At 42.8% G+C, this 13,049-nt stretch overlaps 1 protein-coding gene across 2 annotated transcripts in view; it reads right to left on the minus strand.

Annotated features, from left to right (window-relative positions):
- The window catches only part of Erich1 (glutamate rich 1), a 71,923-nt gene that overhangs the window by 4,902 nt on the left and 53,972 nt on the right, over positions 1–13,049 (minus strand). Inside the window, exon 4 of one of the 2 annotated variants that reach the window (XM_028881226.2) lies at positions 1,650–2,090. In XM_028881226.2, coding sequence (XP_028737059.1) covers positions 1,650–2,090 — 441 coding nt within the window. Of the gene's footprint in view, positions 1–1,649; positions 2,094–13,049 lie in introns of both variants that reach the window. The other variant, XM_028881225.2, reaches the window with a different exon arrangement.

A 13,049-nucleotide genomic window follows, 5' to 3' on the forward strand; every position in this document is an offset into this window, starting at 1 on the left:
TTTTCCTTCTGCCTGAGGATCCAGACGTAGACCTCTCAGCTTCTTCTCCAGCACCATGTCTGCCTGCACACTGCCATGTCTCACCATGAAGATAATGGACTAAACCCCTGAACCTGTAAGCCAGCCCAATGAAATTTTTCCTTCATAAGAGTCGCTGTGGTCATGGTGTCTCTTCACAGCAATAGAACACTGACGAAGATGGTCCTGCTGGAGTATGTTTGTCCTTTATCACTTTGAAAAGCCCAGTTATCATCTCTAGAAACAGCTTCTGCCCTGTTTACCCTCTTCCTGAGTTACAGTCATCTGAGCGTTAGACCTCCTGCTGTGTTGGGCATTTCACAAACAATTACAGGACTATTTTTACATTAGTGTTTAAACAGTCACTTCTCACAGGACTATATACTTCTCAGTTGTACTCTTAAGAACATTTCAGATCTGGCTGAAATTTGCATCTAGTACGCCCACTACCTTTTCCTAGACCCCCTCAGTGAAACTATCCAAATGGGAGAGCAAACTTCCAGTGCAGCTTGTTCTGAGTGTGATCATGGTGGATCCTGACTGGCGCGTGCTCTTTCTGGTCCTTAGGTCAATTGCTAATAAAATAGTATGAAAATGAACAACTGTCAACTATGAGGATAAACCTTTATTTTTTTCAGATCCTATATATATATATATATATATATATATATATATATATATATATTTACTAAAAAATGCTTCCTGAAAACTCAAGCCAGCAAGTTGTATATGAAAAGTAAAAGTAAGTGTGCCTCCAGGAAAAAGTCACGGCTCTTTTATTTTTCTGGTGGCTAATAAAATGAGCAGCCACTCAAAGCTGCCAGCGGGCATTTCTTCATTTTTAGAAACACAACCTCAAACACCGACATATCCCAAAGCCTAACTCTAGAGCGGTAACGCTCACAAGTTCAACCGCACGTGGAGCCCCAACTTCACAGCACTGGCTGTGGTTTCCCACGAGGTAAACAGGAGAAATAACATGTAGGAGCCATGGGCTAATATAGCTTCATGTTAGAAGAAAGAGTTGAAATGTTCTGGGTTTTGACTTGAAACTTAACTATTTACTTGGCATACTGTGATGGTTAATCCAAACTGCCAACTAGAATCAGCTGTGAGATGGTCCTCTGGGCAAGTCCATGGTGGATTTATTGATTAGGGCTAATTAAAATGGGAAGATCCACCCACTGTGGGTGGGCACTGTTTCAGACTGGGACCCTGGACTGCATAAAGAGGAGAAAGAGAGATGAGGACAGACATTCACTGTCCCTTCTTCCTGACTGGGCGCCACAGGACCAGCTGCCTAAAGCCCCTGCTCCGACTTCCCCACCGTGAAGACCTCTCTTCATTATATGTAAAATAACATGTAAAAGCCAATACGCCCCTTCTTCTTCCTTAAGTGACTTCTGTCAGGCATCTTACCAGAGCAATGAGAAAAATAACTAAGACTAATATTTGCATGTGTTTTATACAGTAACAGTGTAAGTATTTTACTACACTTAGTTTTTTTTTTGAGCTGAGGATCAAATCCAGTGCCTTCCACTGAGCTAAATCCCCAACCCTACACTTAGTTATTTTTCCTAATACTAGGTGGATGTCATTATTCAAAGGAAAACATGGATAGGGACACTTACCATCATAAAAATAAATTTCTTGAGTTGACTTGAGGAAACTCAGGAGGCTGTCTGTCTTACTGTTGGCGAGTTCGATGTCTTCCTGGGTGGGGCCTGAGACGGAGCCCTGCTGGTCACCCTCGGCCTCTCCTCTCTCAACGTCGTCGTCACCGTCTGGCTCGCTGCTGCTCTCAGGCTGGTACAGGAAGGTGATCCCCAAGGCCTTGACTAAGCCGGCCGCTTTCTTCCTCCTCAGCTGCAGCTTCTTTTTCAGCTTCCTTCTCTTGTTTTTGCTCATCTTGGGGGCATCCGGATGCTCTGGATGCATTTTCTCTTGTGAGAGACCTGGCTGCCTCTCTAGTTCTGTTTGCTTTATAGCAGCATCATTGAGGTTTTTAACGTTTTTCTTGGATTTGCGTTTTCTAATTCTTTTCCTTTTTGGTTGATCATGGTGATCCGGCTCTGCTAAAAAATTCAAATATGGTAATTTTTAGTATAACAGAACCATAACAACCACATTTAATTTAGTACATTTTCCACCAGGATTTTTACAGAAATTCCAACAACTTACTTCAGTGATTACTTTACCTTAAGTGATCATACCACTTAGACCTTAGTCAGTATAAACTACAATTCACATGACTAGCCGATTCCCCCTGCCCTATAAAAAAAAATATACACACTCACAGCAATTAGAATTGGGACATCTAGTGCGTTTTTTTAGGGATATGATTGTTATTTTATTAGTGAAAAATTTAATCTCCCATGGTCCTGGAATAAAAGTGTATGAACTTTCTTTTCTTTCTTTCTTTCTTTCTTTCTTTCTTTCTTTCTTTCTTTCTTTCTTTCTTTCTTTCTTTCTTTCTTTCTCTCTCTCTCTCTCTCTCTCTCTCTCTCTCTCTCTCTTTCTTTCTTTCCTTTCTCTCTCTCTCTCCTTCCTTCCTTCCTTCCTTCCTTCCTTCCTTCCTTCCTTCCTTCCTTCCTACCTACCTACCTACCTACCTACCTACCTACCTATTTTGTTTTTTGAGACAGGGTTTAGGGTTCTCTGTGTAACAGCCCTGGTTGTCCTGGAACTAGCTCTGTAGCCCAGGCTGGCTTTGAACTCACAGAGATCCACCTGGCTCTTCCTCCTGAGTGCTGGGATTAAAGGCGTGTGCCACTACCCCCCGGCTTAGTCTTCTTATTTATTTGCTTACTTATTTTTCTTGAGATAGGGGCTTCCTATATAGCTGAGACCAGGCTGGCTTTAAACCTGAGACCATCTTGCCTCAGTCTCTAGCTGTCTGCCTTCAGAATGTGAGTGTTGTAGTGTGAGCGGGAACAGACATTTACAGTTGACTGCAGGAGCTGTATGAGTAATCTACCAATGAGAAACACGGAGCTATCTCACGAGCAGTACAGTCCTCCACAGTGACAGGGAAGAAATGTTGCACGCGGGGTTAGGTGGGAGAACATCCAGTGTATGTGCAGTTACTAACAAGAGGAAGGTCAGCAGCACAGAACTGACTCCTGCAGAACGTGTATGGAGACTCCTGAAGAATGTATATGGAGACTCCTAGAGAATGTGTATGGAGACTCCTGGAGAATGTATATGGAGACTCCTGAAGAATGTACATGGAGACTCCTGGAGAACGTGTATGGAGACTCCTGAAGAATGTATATGGAGACTCTTGAGAATATATATGGGGACCGTGAAAAAATATGACACAAAGTTCTGCATTCCATCACACACACATCTTACACATTTGAAGGTCACTAAGCACATAGGCATGGATGCCACATTCTTCTCATCACGCATAACTTATGCACTACGGACCCTGCCTGACCACATCCACAGTGCAAAGCCTGCCTATACCTTGTGCTTTGCTTTTCAGACAGTTTTGAGTTTTAGAAAATTCTTGTTTGAGATTTCTGAGCTGTACACTCTTAAGAAACCAAGATAAACCAAAGTGCTGCTTACTGACCCCACAGGAAATGACCTGGAGGGTCCCTTTCTCTGTCTGCATACTGGAATCCTTATGTACAGCTAATTCCCATGGAGATGCATAAGCAGTTCCAGCGTGCCTCATCCACCGTGAAAATGCACAAGACATGTCTTTGAGTGAGTGTGAACCTTTCTCTCTCACCTGACATGGATCACCCCTCAGCTTTATGTCCTTGTTGGGTTAGATGCTGTGTTGTGGGAACGGTGAACAATCCCATTGCTATTTTTGAATGAAAGTTCTCAGTTTTCTCCTGACACACTTAGCAACGGTATCTATGAAACCTACTGCTATCTCAAACTTGACACGAGGCCAGAACTACTCCTCATGAAATCAGGGTATTAGATTACGGTCTAGCTCATAAATTGCTTTCCTTAATCACGGGTGGATTTCTGAATAGAGCACGTTTCCATTTCATTTGCAAGTAGGCACTGAAATCAGGGGCCTGCTAAGCGTGGCTACAGATCAATGTTGATTTTAAGCATCTTTGAATTCCTGACCATTATTAAATATTCATAGCACCAAAGTGACTGCTGTTTGTGGAACCGTTTTTCTTGGGTTCATTTCATAATAGGGAAAAAAATTCCTACTGGTATCTTTAGAAATATTTAATGTCATTAATTTGGAGAAGAGACTCCAGAGATATTTTATCATCTTGAAGGAAGGGCACATTTGGGAGCAGGTGTGACAGTCTCCGGTGTGTGAGTCCTGACTGCTCACTAAGGAGGTGGGCAGAGGCTCCTCAGTTCTCCTCAGGCTTTCATGGCCACCTCCAGGACTACAGTTAGCTGCCAGCTTTGCCCTCTGTGGCTTCTTCTTCCAGCGGTCATACCATAATGTGAATGGCGGTCACACTGAGAATGATTACAACATTGATCTGCTATTTAAAAAAAAGGCGATAAAGTAGCCGTTCTAAAAGGCGGCAGTAGCAAAACAGGTCTCAAATGATGTATTTACTATACTTTTTTCAAATCAATACACGTGTGCTATTGAAAAGGAGAACTTAAAAAGTCACTGTTAACCCAGACATGGGAAGTCCACTACGGTCACTCAGGAAGAGATGAGTGCAGATTGCTTGTACCCTGTTGTACTTATATTATTTCCATGTTTGGAATACTGAACATACACTGCTTTACAATGAGGAAAGCTTATTTTAAACTTGATATTTAAATAAGTTCAAACTTATTATTATTTAATACTAAGTTTAAACTTATTTTAAAATTATGCCATCTCAAAATGTATAGACTGCCACTAAGTCCTTCTTAGATGTAGATGTTAACTATGTCAAGAGGTAAGAAATTCAATAGTGAGCATTTATTTTAAGTAGGTAGAGGTCTAGGGATACAAAACCGTGGACAGGGATATAGTTCAGTGGTTAAGTATCTGCCTAATATAAATGAGGCTCTGGGTTATCACCAGCAATGAAAAGCAAAATGAACAACAAATATATATATATATATGTTTATATTTATATATGTTTATACATATATACATGCACACACATATGCATGTATGTGGATGGCTGTTTCTCCATGGTGTGGTATGAATCTCTATAATCCCAGAACTGGAGACACTAAGGAAGAGCAGTGGGTAGTATCTAAACCAGTATGAGCTATGTAGTGAGATCTGACCTCAAAATAACAATAAACAAGAAACATAAGCAAGCAAGCAAACAGCAAATTAGAAGGAAAACAAACACAAGAACAGCAAATAGAGAAAAAGCCATAATCACTGACGTCTTAAAGAAACCCTGACTGACAGTTGTTGAGATGTGTCAAGGAGAGCGGGAGGAAGGCACAGCTCGCAACATCAGGACACAGCACACTAGAGGACACCTCATTCCGGTCAACGACCCAGCCAAAGGATGCTTTGACCTACACCATACATACAACAGGCTAGACAACCTGCAAGAAATAGAGAGTTCAGACTTACTAACAACTTACCAAAGAGATGAAGAAACAGAAAACCTGAAGAGCTGCTTATTCTTAAAAATTAAAGGGGTAGTGGTGATGGGGAGATAACTCTGTTAAAAGCACTGACTCTTCTTCCAGAGGGCTAGGGTTCAGTTCCCAGTACCCACATGGTGGCTCACATTTGTCTGTAACTGTGCTTCCCTGGGATCCAATGCTCTCTTCTGGCCTTCACAGGCCCTTCATGCAAGCAGTGCACAGACATGTGAAAGCAAAACATCCATGCGCATAAATCAAAACTAAAAAGAATGCCAAATCTAGGTTCGTCTGTGAATCCTATTAAACACTTCAACAACAACAACAACAAAGCCTATGTCCATCTCGCAGGACTATTACTGGAGAGTAGAAAAGACAGTTTGTTCTCCACTCTGAAACTTGACAACGACACTGCAAGATGTCTTGCTTCCTTTTTAATGCTGTGGTAAGATACCATGACCAATTTGTATCCCTTTGATCTCCTTTTGTTGTCTTATTGCTCTAGCTAGAACTTCTAGTACTATATTGAATAAATATGGGGAGAGTGGACAGCCTTGTCTTGTTCCTGAATTTAGTGGTATCGCTTTGAGTTTCTCTCTGTTTGATTTGATGTTTGCTGTTGGCTTGCTGTAAATTGCCTTTATTATGTTTAGGAATGTTCCTTGTATTCCTGATCTCTCTAAGACCTTTATCATGAAGGGGTGTTGGATTTTTTCAAAGGCTTCTTCAACATCTAATGAGGTGATCATGTGGTTTTTTTCTCTGTTTGTTTATATGGTATATCACATTGAGAAATTTTCATATGTTGAACCATCCTTGCATCCCTGGGATGAAACCTACTTGGTCGTGATGGATAATTTTTTTGATGTATTCTTGGATTCAGTTTGCCAATATTTTGTTAAGTATTTTTGTGTCAATGTTCATGAGGGAGATTGGTCTGTAATTCTCTTTCTTTGTCGCATCTTTGTGTGGTTTGGTTATCAGGGTAATTGTAGCCTCATGAAAAGAGTTTGGTAGTATTCCTTCTGTTTCTATTGTGTGGAACAATTTGAAGAGTATTGGTATTAGTTTTTCTTTGAAAGTCTGGTAGAATTCTGCACTGAAACCTGCTGACGTCCCACGCAACCTAAGTCAGAAGCTCATTTTTTAGTAAAAGGGCGGACCTATAGGTCCCTGGCCCCCATTTTGGGTAGCTGTTGCCTTGCTTGCTGACCTTGACCTCGATATCATCCCTATGCTAATTCCCTGTTGGGTTCCACCCTCCTGAATGCTTAAGGGAAGCTCCTTGTCTGTATATCCTGCATACTGGGCATTAACAGCTTAGATGCAAGATTGTAAAACATCGGTATTGAACTTTTGCCCTCTGGGGTTCTCCCATTGTGCTGTAAGCCTGTATTTAAGATCTCCTCCCTCCTTCAATAAACAGCATTCGACATTAAACAAAACAAAACAAAACATCTCTAGTCAGTCAACAAATACTAGAAAACAAACAAACAAACAAACAAACACACACTAGTATGTGTTTCTGGTAGGCAGTAGATAGATAAATGTTGTTTCTTGATCCATTAAAAAAAATACCATGACCAAGGCAACCTATAAGAAAATGCTTTTAATTTGGGGCTCCTAGTCCCAGAGGGTCAAAGTGCATGGCCATCACGCATGGCAGCATGGCAGGTAGGCAGGCATGGCTCTGGAGCATTACACAATCACAAGGCAGGGAGAGCTAACCGGGAATGGAGTGGGCTTTTTGAAAGCCCCGCCCCCACCCCTAGTAACACACCTCCTCCAACAAGGCCACACACACCTCCTAATCCTTCCCAAACAGTTTCACCCACTTGGGACCAAATATTCAAATACATGAGCCTGTGGGGCCATTCTTGTTCAAACCACCACAGGAGGGGAGAGAAGGAAAAAAAAAACTTGAACAAAATCTTAATGATAGTAATAAAAAGATTCCCATGATAGCAACTACTTGGTAAATTTTGGTACTACTATATGATAAGGTCTTAGGTCCAACTAAAATCAAAAGGAAGGCTGGGTAGTGGTGGTGCACGCCTTTCTTTGAGTTCGAGGCCAGCCTGGGTTACAGAGTGAGATCCAGGACAGGTAAAAAGCTACACAGAGAAACCCTGTCTCAAAACAAACAAACAAAGAAACAAACAAAGAAACAAACAAAAAAACAAAAAACAAAACAAAACAAAACAAAACCAAAAAAATTCAAGAAGGAAAACTCAAAACATGCTAAGGAGTAGCTAAAAGATCCCTGCTACTACCATACACCATGTTGGCATGTTAAAATCTTTCCTTGACTTAGAAAGAAAAAATGATGTCAGGCCATGTGCTTGTGGATCAGCTCTACCTCAGGACTCGGGCAGAACAAAGGGGTAACAGCTAGTGCATATAAAGAAAATCCCAAAGCCTGTGGACGAGCTCTTTCCTAACAGGTAAGGGCACGAATAAGTGTGAACGGCATAGTTCATCAGGAGGAAGAATGTGGTGCCGGTGTATGCTTAGATGGATCACCAGTAAGGAGACAGAGTAGAAGACCCCAGACCAACTCCCAGCATACAAAAATTCACATGACCCCGTCTTAGTGAGGGCTTCTACTGCTGGGAAGAGACACCATGACCATGGCAGCTCCCATAAAGGAAAACATTAACTGAACCTGAATTACGGTCCAGTCCATTATCGTCATGGTGAGGAGCATGGCAGTGTGCAGACAGACATGGTGCTGGAGAAGGAACTGGGAGTGCTTACATCTTGACTCACAGGCAACAGGAAGTGGACTGAGACACTGGGTGTGGCTTGAACATATATGAGACCTCAAAGCCCACCTCCACAGTGACACACTTCCTCCAACAAGGCCACACCTCCTGACAGTGCCACTCCCTTTGGGGGTCATTTTCTTTACAAAACACCACACTCCACTCCCTGGTCCCCAAAAGCTTGTAGCCATATCATAAAGCAAAAATGCATTCAGTCCAACTTCAGAGGTCCCTGTGGTCTATAGCAGTCTCAAACTTATTTAAAAGTCCAAAGTTCAAAGTCTCTTAACTGAAATCCCATGTAAAATCAAAATCAAAACTCAGATCACATACTTCCAACATTCAATGACACAGAATATACAGGACCATTCCAAAACAGGAAGGGAGCATAGTGAGGAAATGCTGGATCAAAGCAAGACTGAAAACCAGCTGGGCAAACTCCAAATGCTGCATCTCCCATATCTGATGTCAAAGAGCTCTTCAGGTCTCCAGCTCCTCTCAGCTTTGTTGACTGCAGCACACCTCTCTCTCTCTCCCACTCCTTGTTATTAGCAGCTCTCCTCGGCAGGTATCTCACAGCTCTGGCATCTCCGACATCTTGCGGTTTCCAATATAGGCTTCACCTTCACAGCTTCACACAATGGCCTCTCTAGGCCTCCATTAAGAGACACCCCTGACAAATGCCTGGCCTCAGTGGCTTTCCTTAGTTGGGGAGGAAGCCAAAACCCCTGTCTTCTATCCTTGACTCTAAAGCCAGAACCATGCGGCCAAAGCTGCCAAGTTATGCTGCTTGCTGGGGCTGGGACATGGCCCCTTCATTCAATTACATCTTCACCCGCTTTCTGTTTTTGATAATTTCCTTCACTGCCTAAGCTTGGCTGTCCTGAAACTCGATCTGTAGACCAGGCTGGCCTTAAACTCAGATCCACCAGCTTCTGCCTTCTGAGTGCTGGGGTTAAAGGCGTGCACCACCACACCCAGCTCTAAGCTTTTCTTTAGTTCCTTTTCACAAGTTGGAAACTTAGCTGGGTGGGATCTTGTCCTGAGGGCACCACTTCCTTTATTCCATTTCTTAATCTGTTTATCTCCTTGAACACAGGACTTAGCTCCATCCACTTCCTTTTCTCCTCAGCTTGCTCCTTTTCATTATAAATCTTTATAAGCATGAACACTAGTAACCACAAGACAGAGTCTATCCTAGGCTGTTTTGAGATTTCCTCTGCCAACAGATATAATCCAAAACTCTTCACTTTAGCCCCAGGCAGACTTTTGGACAAGGACAAAAAGCAGCCACACTCTTCACCAAAATATCACAAGACCAGGCCACATACTAACATTCTTCCCCTCTGAAACTCTTGGGCCAGCTCCCACAGTTCAAATCTTCCACGTGCCTACTAGTATGGTCCATTAAGCAATGCTTAAAGCATTAAACTGTTTTTCTAATCCACAGTCCCAAGGTCCATATTCCTTCAAACAAAAACACGATCAGGTCTCTCACAGCAACCCCCCAGTCTCTGGTGCCAAAGTCTGTCTTAGGGTTTCTATTGTTGTAAAGAGATACCATGACCACGGAAACTCTTATAAGGAAAACATTTAATTGGGGTAGCTCATTTACAGTTCACAGGCTTAGTCCATTATCGTCATGGTGGGAAACAAGGCAGCGTGCAGGCAGACGTGGTGCTGGAGAAGGAACTGAGAGTTCTACATCTTGATCCACAGGCAACAGGAAATGAACTGTCACGCTTGGCGTGCTTGGGCATAGGAGACCTCAAAGCTCACCTCCAGTGACACACTTCCTCCAATAAGGCCACACCTTCTAATAGTGCCACACTATTTGGAGGACATTTTCTTTCAAACAACCACCACAACCCCACTGAAAGTTCTAGGGTCAGGATCAAAGGACAGGAGGCTGAGCTGGGGCTCCCAAGTTGGCAGAATCAAGGTCAGGGCCTTACAGAGTATGTTTATTTAGACCTTAATGGTGACTTTAGGAGTGACACGTTATACCTTGACTTCTGCGCTGTCCTGGGGTCCCACAGGATTGCTGCATAGATTTCAATGACGTGCCTCTATCGTTTGCATTCACTGTGGCTATGCATCCCCTAGGTTGTAGAATTTCCCAGGTTTGTAGAGCACCACACAGTGTATAAAATATACTACATATACGTTCACACAGGAAAACTGTAGCCTCTATCTTATTTAAAACACATGCCTACGGCAGTGTGGCTTACACACACATTTGGCAACTGAGAAAATAAGATGTGTGTGTGCATAATTTTCATATATTAGCTAAAGGAGAAACACTTCCTGGGGATTTGGGAATCTTAGAAAGTCTTTAAGGGTAAAAAATACTTTAAGAAAGAAACTATAAGCACGATGTGGCAAAGCTGTGTGACAGCAGTCAGTGTCAGAGAGGCACAGTTCACTCACCTTGTGGTTCTGACCTTCAGTCTACTTGGACAAGTCTGTCTCAGAACCATGCTTTTCATGCCCTTTTCCATGATGACCTTGAAGACACTCCTTAAATACAAGTCATATTTTCACCACGGTGGAAAAGCCCTTTGACAAAGATTCTTTGCTTGGCCCAACTGTAGGCAGTCTCCTGACCCTCCTCCAGAGCCCGCCTGCAAATGTTTACCTAAAATCCAACCCAAGCAAGACCTCTGCTAGGCTGGACTGGCCATAACTCCCTCCTCATACCTGCTCACCTTGCATATCTTTACCTTCTACAACTCCAAGGTGATGTCTGCTCACTTGCCTTACCCTCAGCAAGAATCCTGTTAGGTTGGTTTGGCCAGAATCTCTCTCATCCCTGATATTTTCTTAGTGACACACACCCACACACTCATATTTTCACGCCCCCCTTCCCTAATTCTAAACCCTGACTTAGGCTAAGTCTACCCTCCCCCACACCTGGGAGGCTCCTGTGGAGTGGCATGTACCCGTTAAGACAGTCCTAAACACAAGTCTGGCATAAACAAGCATCATTCATGATTTTTTTCTTTAATATTATGACATAACTCACAATCACAACCCATGGCTTCCCCAAAGTCTCAACAGAGGGAAATGACCACAATTATGTTCTCAGATAAACCCCAGATAAGAATTACTACAAAAATAAGATGTTGAAGGATTATGACACAGTTCAATTTCAACCTAGTTTCTGATGTAATTTCTTCTCTCATGCTTTAAATTTCTCAAAGAAAGATTATATATATGCACACACACACACACACACACACACACACACCAGATGCAAATACTTATGTATCAAGTATTTTTCATGTAAGAAAAAATTTTCATGTAAGATTAATCATGAAAAATCATAATTTTTAAAAAGTTTTTTTTTTTTTTTTTTTTTTTTTATAATTCTGTATATCCTAAATGTTTCATTATAACCTTTGACAGGGTCATCTGCTCAGGGATTCAAAGGAAAAACTAAGTCACAAGTTTGATTCCTGGGAAGTCAGGTTTCCATAGAAGTCAAGCAATGTAAAGTGAGCTTTCTGTATCAGGACTACAGCTCAGAAGTCTGCTTCTAAAGGACAGGTCACAGGTACCACAGTGTGTCTGTGTGTGGACGGTCATGGCTGATGCCTGTATGACATGTTGGACTGAAAGGCCCTGTTCCTTGGGCTCCGGTGGGGATGGGTTCATCTGCCTTCCCCATCTCTCTGCTCACCAGGCATTATTGGGCAAAGCATCACTCCTGTGGTCTTCATGTGAAATTCTTGGGTCCAGTTGCACTGACTGACTGTGGTCACATCGAAGCCCTCTTCAGCTTTGTGTCCACATGCCTTAACGATGGGCCCTCATCAGGAATCCTCCTTTGACCCTCCACGTGACTCCAAGAGCCTCAATAAGCAAATCAACAAATATATCACGGCTTCTGTTGCACACTGTGTCCAAAGCACCTCACTCCAGTGTGGCCTCCCATCAGCTCTGAAATGCGAACAGTGCTGCCCTTCTGTAATGGGGAGCTGCCCTCATGGCAGCCACTGACTGCAAGTAAATGCATGCGTACTTCAAGTAGGGCTTGTGTGACAGGAGGAACAACCTGTAGATCTCACTTTTCCTAATCGAGTACAAGAGCCACAGGTGGCCAGAGGCAGCTATGCTGGACAGGCTGATGGGTGAAACCATATGAAGTCTGTTCTGGGACATTAGCTAGAATTTTGAGTAGAGACAAAAAGTAAGTGTTGGAAAGATAATTGTGTCACCAATTAAGGGAAAACTTTCACCATACCATCAAAGATGGCATCTGTGGCGATATATTGTGTACCCTAATAAAATCTGCCTGAAGATCAGAGGACAGAACAAGCCACTAGATTAAACATAGAGGCCAGACAGTGATGGTACACAACTTTAATCCAAGCACTCAGGAGGCAGAGATCCATCTGGATCTCAGTGAGTTCAAAGCCACCCTGGACTACATGAGATTGACTCAGTCTAGGAGAGAAACAGAGCCAGGCAGTGGTGGCACACACCTTTAATCCTAGTACTTGGGAGTCACAGGCCTTTAATCTGAGCACTAGGAAGGTTGAGACAGGATGTGATATGTGTGGCTGGGCAGGGAAAGGCATAGGCGTGAAGAGACAGGAATTGAAGGCGTTTTCGACTGGAGCCTTTCGGGTGAGGACTCAGAGGATTTCAGTCAGAGGATTCATGGAGTTGATGAGGCGAGACATGGTAGTGGCTTGTTCCTTTGTCCCTCTGATCTTTCAG

Source organism: Peromyscus leucopus, chromosome 17 (assembly GCF_004664715.2).
Source record: "Peromyscus leucopus breed LL Stock chromosome 17, UCI_PerLeu_2.1, whole genome shotgun sequence".
NCBI classification, from domain to species: Eukaryota; Metazoa; Chordata; class Mammalia; order Rodentia; family Cricetidae; genus Peromyscus; species Peromyscus leucopus.